Below are 12099 nucleotides of genomic sequence, written 5' to 3'. Positions count from 1 at the left end.
CCATCGCGCTCTGCCCCCTCCCATTGCTGGCTGTCGACAAGGGGAGGGGTGGGTGCTTAGCTCCGCCCACATCCCGCCCACTCATATTGCAAACAGAAGGAGGGAAGGAGTGAGAAGGTGAGTCAGAGAGGGGGAGGGAAGGGGAGGCAAGAGCATTGCAGCCACAGCATATATGCGCCGGGCCTGTGCTGTCTGAACGGGCACACAAACGTTAGATTTGTGTGCCTGTTCACGCGTTTTTACGGCGCCGATGGGCACACGTAAAAACACTAACGCTCATGGGAAAGACCTCTTAATCACACAAACCAAAGGATGGAGAAGACAATGAGAACATGGACACATATTGTCAAGAATAGGTACTAAACCAGCAAACTGACTTCTTTCTTTTCTTTGTAGAATTCATTCACTAACCTCTTGATAGTCGAGTACAGCTGTACTTGGATTATTATCCTCCTGTGTTTGATGTATATGACTGTTGGAAAGAAGCATGCACAGCTCCATCCTGAATTTAAAAAAGCAAGAAATATAGTAAGTTCTGAAATTGCATAAACCATAATTGTAATCACATAATGTTGAGCTACTACCCAGTTTCCCTGAAAATAAGACCCACTATAATTTCTCACATAGGATTGAAATATAAACCCTATCACGAAAATAAGCCTTAGCTGCTGTCCGGCGTTCCATTGTGCGTCCTGTAGTCCTTGTTCACTCACAGAAGATCACTTCCTGGTTATGGAATTCATAAATCCCACCTTCAGGAAGCAATGGCTCCAATTGGCTGAGCAGCGCTCGAGAACCAATCAATGCAGCGCTCGATGAACCAATGCTATGGCTGTAATTAGTTCATTGAGCGCTGCATTGATTGGCTGAGCAGTGTTGGAAGAACCAATCAAAGCCATTGCGTTGTGGAGACGGGATTTATGAACTAGCCAATGCAATGGCTCAGCGTGTCCGATCTCCAAAGAGCAGTGGGAGGGACCTGGACCGAGCCTGCTAGGTAAGTATAATAAGACATTCCCCCGAAAATAAGACCTCGCACCTCTTTGGGGGCAAGAATTAATATAAGATAGGGTCTTATTTTCGGGGAAACACAGTAGTTGGTATAAGCACATTCTTAAAGTGTTTATTTCCCATCGAACAATACAGCAAAGTGTAACAGGAATGGGTTTTTATAACATGGACCAACTTCAAAATTACATTGAGAATGAATTATTACAGAGCACATCTAATTCCGCATCAACAAATCCCTATTTTACACATTCTATACAAAAATTTCTATACATTTATCATGATCATTGTAGCTTGTGGAGACCAATTATAGCCTAATTAGTATTTGATCTCTATCTATGTACATCTGTTACGGAACATAAACCATACTTTTCATATTATACGCCATAATTCCCCTGATTGTTCAGAAAACAAGCTAACTTATGTGCAGCAATAACAAACATAGTTTTACATATTCATTACATTAAATTACTACCTAAACCCAAAAGATTTGGCAAGGGAGAATTACCCACATTGCTCTCTGTCTCCCACTTCATTTGCGAAAACTCTGCATTTTAATGTAGTGATAACATACCTGTTTTCAATGGAGACATATTGCCTTGCTCTACTTTTCTACTAAACTCCCAACTGTATGAGCCAGAAATGAATTGATGAATAACTTATGTTATGGTAATTCCACCGAAATTAAGTCAATTGGAAACAAGTGTGAAAAATAAGTCAAGCAATTATTTCAATATCCTGCCCAAAGAAAGCCAACTCCTGCTACAAACAAAAAATGTAAAAGTGTCACATTGATGTATTTAAAAATGCATAAAAGCCATTGCATGGAAGGATTAATTTAGAGAAATAATTATCAGGTATTGTTAAAGGGGCTGTTGGGTTTAGAAAACCTATTTTCATATTTTCTATTAGGGAATTCAGCGCTAGTAGATAAGGGACTATGGTTCAGGACTCCCATCTAATATCCAGAACAGAGAGCATCTCTTGGTGTGAAGGACCCACCACATTTGTGAATTACACAGTTCATTAATTTAAATGGAAACAGTGAAATGCTTCATTTGCCTTGTGGAGAATCGAACATTGGCAGCCAGGTTGCTCTACAGATTTTTGCTGATTGTTTGGGGTCTTAGATCGGACTCTACCAGTAAGCTGATCACAAGGTGTTCTCCTAACAAAAAGTTACTGCCCAAAGTGGACAACCCATTTAGAGTATGCTTGTGTAAGGGGTTAAATAGCCATGCATATATATCTACATTCAGTATATTATTTCTGGACATTATATACAGTATGTTCCTGCTAGAACCTTTAGAGAGATCACATGACTTTCTTACTCTAACTGGACTAACAAGGAGTGAGCTGCTGGTTGATTGGCTGATGGGCTGGGTATAAAAGGCAGGTGCTATTTCTGGGTCCTGGTGTGACTCAGCAGTTTTTGCAGAAAGCCTTGTGAGGAGTGAGCTGCAACAGTGCTTCTAGAGTACAGGGTTTTCCTGTACCAGAGAGAGATTGAACACAATTTAGATTCCTTGAGTGGTGCTACCCAGCTGTTGCAATGCAACTGCCAGATGGAGGTCTACTAATCATCCAAGGAAATATCAGTTGCAATTATTAACTGCAAACACCAAGACGTTAACAGGAGATAGACCATCAGCAAGTGCAGATAGATTGAGAAAATGCATTATTTTGACTTCATCAATTGTACAGCCTCACCAAATATACTATACAAACAATTTGTTCATAGAACAGTAACTTTATACTTCAGGTAGTGGAGTTAGTCATTTGCTTAAACAAAGTTCCTGCAAGATTACGTTACTTCAGAGGAGACCCCTATTTTCAACCAGCATGTGTGAAGGTATTTACTTCTGTCCAGGTAAACCATTTATTAATTGTGCTAATTCTTTATTGTGTGTATAATATTAAAGATACCCTATTGGTATCCTTAAAATGTAATCTGTTTCACTTGCAGTGCTCACATGGTGTTTAAGGTAGACTAGTTCAAATAATTTTTATAAAAACTAAACCATAGAATTAGTCATTTTCTCTCCCACTGATGTCATCATTGAGCTGCAAAGGTAGTCTTTAAACTTGCTAAAAACTTAATACATTATAGCTTACAGTAACCTTAAAGGCTTTAAATTGTGGTAAAGGCCATGGTCTGCCTCAACATCCCTGATGGACAATTAGGCAAGGATACCATTCCTGTTCATCTTTCAACTCCATGAAATTCAATCCTGTATGACTCAACACTTTGAGAGAGATGAGAGGGTTTCCATATCTTACTCACTGATTTCCAGACAGATACTAGAGAGTGAGGGTGAAGACTCTCTCTCTGACTGAATGATGGACAGAAGCAGCACCATGACAGCTAATATATCTGTTGCAGCAGTGCTGGGATCGCTGCCGAGTTAACGGAGTCCGGTGCGGGTGTTAGACATGGTTCTGAACTTTCTAGCTTAGTGGGTGTGACGCAGTGCGCTCACATCTGTGGATGATTAGCTGGATATTTAGCGAGGATGGACAGGAAGCTAAGGTGCTGTAAATTGCCAGTTGCTCTGAGCTGGCAGTTAGTAGCTCCCTTGGACAGCATGGTGGCCACTGTTCCTTATTCCAGATGGCTCTGTGTGCTGCGGCTTTTTCTACTAAAGCTAAGTGCTATGTTTTATTTTGTTTTGTCCTTTATCAGTTTGGCCAAGTAGGGTTACTTAGGTCCCAGGTACAAGTGCAGGCCCACATCTTTCGACGCGATCAGTCTGTCGTGTCAGGCAGGGCTCTCTTCCTCGTTCATTATGTATTTAGGGAAAGACTTCCCATTTATTATTTGTTAGTTTGTTGTGGCCGCAGCACTGCGAGCAATTATTGTGCACGTCTGCATGTGCTGGTTCAGCACGTCCTTTGCAGACATAAAATATCAGAAAACTACTTCCTGTCACAAATACTAAAGACATGGGTCTGAAATTTTTATTTTTGGCTATGGGTTTACTTTAGAGGTACAGGTTAGTGGAATTTTCAGTCCACAACTATTAATGACCTTAGAGTAGATCCTCAATAGCAAATTGGCAGAGGTTCGCTGCCTAGGACTCCCACTAATCAACTGATCTAAAGATGTGGGCCAATTGGAAGGCTCAAAATATGTGGCCCTGTATGTTAGTATAGCTTTCCTCTATAAACTTCAGTGGGAAAGATCCGCACCCCCATACCAGACCACTGTCCTACAAACAACCTTTTGAGCTTTCTGGCCAGCCAACAGCCCCTGCACATCAACGTATCTGCATGAATTCTGACATGGTGGACCCCCAGCAATCCGCCACTGAGGATGAGCTATCAATAGGTGGTCAATATTTGTGAACAAGAAAACTTTTTTAAGGAAGTTGAATGTTCCCTCCATCAATACACTGAAATGATCTTAGGCAGTCTTTTCAAAGCAATGAAAGCAGTGTGTAATTGCCCCAATCACAGGTAATGGAGCCACTAGATTGACCAGACATCATATGGACATCTGTACTTAAATAGTGCATTTCTCTCGTGATTATAATCTTTTTGATTGTTTCTATGGTAATTCAGCACTACGATCCTCATTATGGTATATACAATGTTGCAAATATGAAGTCCCAGCACTCATGTCTTTATAAAGATACAAACTTTTCCACTATTCTCAACCTCAAATGTAACACAAGCTATTAGCATATAATAATCCTGCATCTGAGACCTCTCATTTGCTCATGTACTAATGAAGTGCTTAAAATGTATTTAAATAATTGTCAGCCAAGATCAAAGACTAGCATTTACCATTCAGGGGAGTAAGCCATCAACTTTCGTTTAGTACACTATACAGAATACAAAGTCATTTCCCTCACACAAAAACTCGATCCTTATTTTTACCGCAGAGTATCACAGTCCTAAAACCCTTTATAGATTGACCAACAGATATTTCCACCCTGTGTAATATAGTGAAAATGCAAGAACATCTTGTAAACTTGGGGCTTTTATGGGATGTGACACCTTTTATTGGGAGAGTGGAGCAAAAGAGCTGGGAAAGTTTGTATTCTATGCCCCACAAACTTCTCTCCTATGAAGTCTGAACACATTATAGAGATGTAACTTTTTCTGATTGGAAAATAGTTTAAAACAGCAGTTACTTGCTTCAGCAGTTTTGTTGGTTGGTAATGAAGTGCAGTGCTCTAAGCGCCTTCCACTGAGAATTACCTAAAGTGTTTTAGGAAACGCAAGCACATTTTGGCTACTCATAAAAGCATATGCAAACATAAAAAGGAAACTGAATATTTATGATAGAAATTTAAGAATGTCACACTGTACCACAGTAAGAAGGATCTGTTACATGTGGGTCAATGTCAAGGAATTTCAGATCTTTTTTTCATTACATTGACAATGTCGCATACAATGTTCTCACATCATCAAAATTTGCTCACCCCATCATCAGCTGTAATATGGCAACTAATATATGTGTGACACTTCATTGTGATATGCTTCATGCTGGGTCATTGATTAGGACTTAGGTCCCTCTGGTAACATTTTCTTCCTCTGTATCGCCTAGTAAAGATGAAAGGCTCTTTGCTCATGAGCTCCATTATTCTAATCGCTCGGAAACAAGTTCACTGTAGTTCCACGTTCGCAAAAATGCATATAATTGCTCTTCCTGAGCCCATCTATCATGTGACATAGTAATTAACTAGCACATGGATCCCGCTGTATTCTAAGACATTAATTGAGGAAGATGGATGTTTCTACTTTACAAAAGTAGATATTTAAAATCAAGACGTCTTTCCGAATAGAAAACCTCCTAATAGATGTAAACAGGATTGGAAAAAAAAGGTCTCTGTGTTAGATATAGAAGTATATAGCAAACGTAGCTACTATAGCCCCATCTGTCACATAATCGACTACATGCTCATACATTAGATGACTTTTCTTTTAATATGTTTAAATAAAGCTGAACATTGTACAGGCCCATATGAGAGGTAGGTAGCTGTGCAGATGTGGAGATCTGTTGAGATGTGGAGTAAGATATACTATGATAAGAAGAAAAAAAGTAGCCCTCTCTATAGTATCATCAGAGTGCCCCCTTATTAGTGCAAACACAGTCTTCCCTTATTAGTGGAGAAATTAGAATCTACCTTTAGAAGTGCCATCAAAGTGCCTCATTGGTCCACCAGCACTGGCGTAACTATAGGGGATGCGGTTGCACCCGGGCCCAGGAGCCTTAGGGGGCCCATAAGGCCTCTCTTCTCCATATATGAAGCCTAGTAGTATGAATAAAGCATTATAGTTGGGGGGGCCTGTTACAGGTTTTGCATTGGGGCCCAGAAGCTTCAAGTTACGCCTCTGTCCACCAGATTCCCCAAACACCAGCTTGAATGCTGTTGGGTGTGGGCAGTGTAGGTAGAAGACTCCTTCTCACACTGTGGTAGGTGATGTTTTGCCATAAGCAGTGTGTGCAGTCAAGAACCCATTAACGCCTTAAGGACGCGACCTTTCTTTTTTACATTTTTGTTTTTTCCTACACCCTTTTAAAACATCATAGCTCTTTTATTTAACCATCAGTTTTGATGTCCGAGGGCTTATATTTTTCAATGGTACTATATATATAACGTACCATATAATGTACTGAAAAAATGTAAAAAAATTCTAAGTGGAGTTGAATAAAAAAAAATGCAATTCTGCTTTTTTTTTTGCTGTAACACTCTTATTTTTTTCCCAAAGACATGTTATTTTTAAAAATATATTCTGCGCCATCTTCTGACAGCCATAACCTTTTTTATTTTATTGTCGACATAGTTATGCGAGGTCTCATTTTTTGCAGGACATCTTATAGTTTCTATTGGTAGCATTTTGGAGTACATATGACCTTTTGATTGCTTTTTATTACATTATTACTCGGAGACAGTGTGACCAAAAAAGCACAAGTCTGAGTTGTTTATTTTTTTTCTGACAAAGTTCATTATGGACGCAATGACACCAAATATGTTTTTGTGTTTTATCTTTTAAATTCTTTTATCATAAATATGGCAAAAGGGTTTTTTGTCCACTTTTATTTCCTTTCATTTCTTTTTAAATAATTAATAAAACTTTTTAAAACTAATTCTTACATTTTTTTAGCCCACAGAGGGAACATGAGCTTGCGATGGTTTATTCGCTCTTGCTGTATGATGTAATGCCATAGCAGTACATTATACCATGACCATGACAGTCAATCTATCAAGCCATGCCACAGGCTTTCAGAAGGCTCCTGGCTGCCATGGCAACTGCATGGCAATTCAAGATGTTATCGCGGGCGGCAGTGTGGGACCCCTGAACATTGATCGGGTATTTAAATGTCGCTGTCGGAATTGACAGTGATATTTAAAGGGTAAACCGCTCAGATCAGCTGCGAGCACCGACCTACGATCCCCCTCCATACATTCCCCGAACCTGCAGGACGTAAATGTAAATCCTGTAATGTTAAGGGGTTAATATTACTGCAGACTTAATTGTCTAAAATCACTGAAAAAAGGCCATACCAACTGATACAAGGGTTCAAGGACAGGTACAAAGACCAATTCCCTGCAGCATGAAAAAAATACTTAATGGGGGTATTTGCACAAGTGCAAAATACTGATGAGCAGGAAATTGGTATTTTTACCTGCCCTTTAAACCTGCTTACAGTCTAACCTTTATCTTTGATTTTCGAAGTCTGATTGATGATTTTACGACGGTACTTATAGAGATAGCTGTCAAAAACTGCGTAGGACAAAGCATAGTACTCTAAGCATAATAAGAGCAAAGGTTTCAATGAATAAATTAGTAATTCTTCTGAATCTTTTCTCACAAACATAAATTAAAAATATATACTTGGCCGCTCCGGTTCTATATCATACTGTCAGCTGCAGATTGGACTGCATTTTCAACATGATGGGTTTGCTTTAAAGGTGTATTCCGGTTCCAACAAGTTATCCCCTATCCATGAGATATTGGCTAACTAGCTGATCCTGGGGGTCCGACTGCTGGGGCGCTCACTGATCGCAAGAACAGTGGCTGAGTCCCTCCCTGAATGAAGGAAGCACAGGTTGGGAAGGCGCACTGTGCTCCATTAATTTCAGTCAGAGTCTGGAAGATTCCCGAGTGCTTGACTTTTTTCTCTTAAGATAGATCTATGCTTATCCCAAGCAGGCTTGAATTCATCACATTAGTAGATCAGGACCAGATTTTCTGTTCCTCTACTTTTTGGTTCCCTTATAAATTCCATTTCATGAAAAAAATTAATTCATTTAGAAATTGATGGCAACAACGCATCACAAAGAAGTTCAGACATGGCCATGTCTACCATTGTGTAGCATCTGCTCTTCTTTTTACAACAGTCTGTAAACATCTGGGAAGTGGGGAGTCCAATTTCTGGAGTTTTGGGAAAGGAATGTTGTCCAATTCTTGTCTAATGTAGGATTCTGGCTGCTCAACTGTCCTGGGTCGTCTTTGCCGGTTTTTTTTATTTGACAATGCGTCAAATGTTTTCTATTGGTGAAAGGTCTGATCATAGGCAGGCCAGTTAAGTGCCCGGACTCTTCTTCTGCAAAGTCATGCTGTTGTGGTGAATGCAATATGTGGCTTAGCATTGTCTTGCTGAATTAAAACCTCTATATACTGCTCAATATTGATGGTGCCTTTCGAGATATGTAAGCTGCCCATGCCGTAGGCACTAATGCAACCCCATACCATCAGAGATGCAGGCTTTTAGCTGTGCGCTGATAACAAGCTGGATGGTCCCTCTCCTCTTCAGTATGCAGGACATGGCGTCCATGGTTTCCAAAAAGGATTTTAAAATTGTGATTCATTTGACGGCAGAACAGTTTTCCATTTTGCCTCATTCTATTTGAAATTAGCTTTAGCCCAGAGAAGATACCGGCGTTTCTGAATTGTGTTGATGTATGGCTTCTTCTTTGCATGATACAAATTTAACTTGGATTTGTGGATTGCATGGTGAACTGTGTTCCCAGATAATGATTTCTGGAAGTATTCCTGAGCTCATACAGTGATTTGCATTAAACAATCATGCCTGTTTCTGAAGCAGTGCTGCATAAGGGCCCATAGATTTCGAGTATTCAATATTGACCATCGGCCTTGTCCCTTATGCACATGAATATCTCCAGAAGCCAATTAGCCCATTTGGGGGAAAAAATCGTTCCCGGCTCCATAATGGCAGTCAGAATAATCCCTGGATCAACCTTTGATAGTTCCTACTTGACTGTAAGACCTGGAACTACAAACCCGCCTGTCACCTAATGTCTATATGCTGTAATAGCCTTCCGCTTGAGAAAAACGTCTAGTCTCCTCTTAAACTCCTCTATGGATTTTGCCATCACCATGTCCCCAGGCAGAGAGTTCTACAGTCTCACTGCTCTTACAGTAGAGAACACACTTCTGTGTTGGTGATGAAACCTGCTTTCTTCTAGACGTAGCGGATGCCCTCTTGTTACCGTCGCAGTCCTGGGTATAAACAAATCATGGGAGAGATCCTTGTATTACATTAATTTACAGCACAGCATCCAAACTTTTTGGGGGGTTGTAACTCAATGTGCTAGAATCACGTAACAAAATAACTTTGTAGATATAATACCTTTTAATGGTTAACAAATAAAATGATGATGTTAACAACTCAAACTTTCAAGACTTCATGTATTGATACAGTCTTAGCCCGACTTCCGTTGTGTTTTAACACAGCAGATTTCCACCGCGGGAGAACAGTAAAGTCACCGCGATTTACCGTGATGAACCTATCATTATCATAGGTTCATCGTGGCATATCACAATTTTTATTCAAAAGTGGAAAATCGATGCAGATTTCTGCTTGTGTACATCGGACTGAGCTTTCCATAGTTATCCTGTGGAAAGCGTTTCATGCATTACCGTGTGCAGATTATCGCCGCAGATAGCACAGTGAAATATCACCTGTGGACAGGAGGCTTTATACATATGGGAAGCTGTTCAGGGGTCCTTATTATAGATGAGCGAGTATACTCGCTAAAGGCCATTGCTCGAGTGAGCATTGCCTTTAGCGAGTATCTCCCCCGCTCGAGACTGCAGGTTCGAGTGCCGGCAGCGGGCACGGAGCTGCGGGGGAGAGCGGGGCGGAACGGAGGGGAGATCTCTCTCTCCCCCCCGCTCCCTCCTGCTGACAGCCGCTACTCACCACTCCCCCGCGCCGGCACCCGAACCTGCAGTCTCGAGCGGGGAGATACTCGCTAAAGGCAATTGCCTTTAGCGAGTATACTCGTTCATCTCTAGTCCTTATGTTTAACTGGAAGAGTTATTCTTACTATCGACTACAACAAAAAAATAAATACATGACAACAGACATGTATATAATAGTGTAATCTTTGTAATGTAACCTCTTATATTTATTAGCAGAGAACATGGTATGTCAGTAAATGCATAAGTGCTGGTAAAGAAAATGAAGAGATGACGACAACACTCAGTCATTCATAAAGACCGTTCTGACGTCCCTCGTACGCTATAGCAAGCTGTAAAGCTGGAAATAGAATTGGTCATTCTTAGCGGCTGCACCTGTTTTATGTTCTTACCCTTCCTGTATAGGAACCTCAATAAGCAGCTCCAGAAATTACAGTAATATTAACTGACCAAGATGCTAATGTTCTGGGCCACCTAGTTAGTTTTTATAGCAAGCAAACATGGGCCTGATCCTTATTTTTTATGAAATTGAAGCAAATTTGAAATGCATGTCTTAAAGCTCCATTCATGATTGTTAGCTTAGCAGGAAACCATACTGTGTGGGCGCATATTTTTAATCAAGGTCCTATTTCACTCACATAACCACTGCCTTGTGGTTTACTATTATAACAATCATCTATTTGCTGTTTTATGACACTTGGACCAGTAATATTAAACGTAATGGAAATGAAATAAGCTGCATTTTAGCTAAATGCGTTATTATCTAACATACAGTATTATCTTTAGTTGCATATTACATATGCAGATAAATTATTATTACAGTATGGGTGGCCATACACATTAGATCTAGTCGCATTGAACCTGCTGACCATCGAATGTGTATTGTGGCTTGTCAACTCAAAGGCAGATGTCAGGGGAGATAAGTTGGATTTCAACTATACAGTTTTTCATTCTCAAGAACTACATGTTCTTGAATCCTAGCAATATTGAAGGGTTTTCTGGGAGTTTGATATTGATGCCCTATCCTTAGGATACGTCATCAATCGCAGATCATGGTGGTCTGACTCCCGGCTCAGCTGACTGTGGGGCTGCCGTGCACTGGCAAGCACTGTGTCCCGTTTACCAGGCACAACATCATTCCTTTGGTAACAGCAAAATCTGGGACTGAAGTTTTCTGTAGTTCAGTCCCATTCAAGTGAATGGGAAAATAGTTATACCACTAATGGAAATGATGACACATGATGGCAAATAATAGTCCTAAATCAACAGTGATTCAAAATATACACAAAAAGCTAGAAACTTTCTGGGTTTGCATGCAAACTAAAGAGGGAACTATGATTAGAATTGGTGTCATGTGTAGGTTTCCTGGGCAAACTGAGGATTATGATAACCTGTTGCTTGATAAAATTACTCAAATGGCAATAAAGGGGGATATTGTAATAATGGGTGACTTCAACGTGCCTGATGTAGCTTGGAGTATCAATAGTGCATTTACAAACAGAAGCAGAAATTTGATAGAGGCACTTAATGAAGCATCTTCAAAACCGCTTGTTAGGTCATCAACCAGAGGAAATAACATTCTACATTTAGTCTTTATTAATGGGGATCTGGTGTCTGAGGTTAAGGTGGAAGTGAATTTGGGTTCCAGCGACCACCAATGTTTACAGTTTGATATAAGAACAGACTTCGAGGAATCCTTTACTACAACCAAAGTACTAGGTTTAAAGAAACTGGAAGTGTAGCTGTCAGGGAAGTGCATACAATTAGGCAGATGGAGACAAAACATTATTAGTGCTGCTAAAACACAGTAGAAGAAATAAATGGCCAAAACCAGTAAGGAGGGGGATAAAACATTTTCAGGTATAATTTGTGACAGAAAGAAGAAAAACTGTGGAATTCCAAAAATTACAAATT

General features: G+C 40.1%; 1 protein-coding gene across 1 annotated transcript in view; it reads right to left on the bottom strand.

Annotated features, from left to right (window-relative positions):
* LOC136578224 (chloride channel protein C-like) overlaps positions 1 to 12099 on the bottom strand; it is a 211417-nt gene that overhangs the window by 31751 nt on the left and 167567 nt on the right. The window contains exon 16 of the mRNA XM_066578074.1: positions 412 to 502. Coding sequence (XP_066434171.1) covers positions 412 to 502 — 91 coding nt within the window. The remainder of the gene's footprint in view (positions 1 to 411; positions 503 to 12099) is intronic.

The sequence above is a fragment of the Eleutherodactylus coqui genome, chromosome 9, assembly GCF_035609145.1.
Source record: "Eleutherodactylus coqui strain aEleCoq1 chromosome 9, aEleCoq1.hap1, whole genome shotgun sequence".
NCBI classification, from domain to species: Eukaryota; Metazoa; Chordata; class Amphibia; order Anura; family Eleutherodactylidae; genus Eleutherodactylus; species Eleutherodactylus coqui.
The sequence above is the reverse complement of the archived record's forward strand: the minus strand, read 5'-3'. Positions and strand labels throughout refer to the sequence as shown.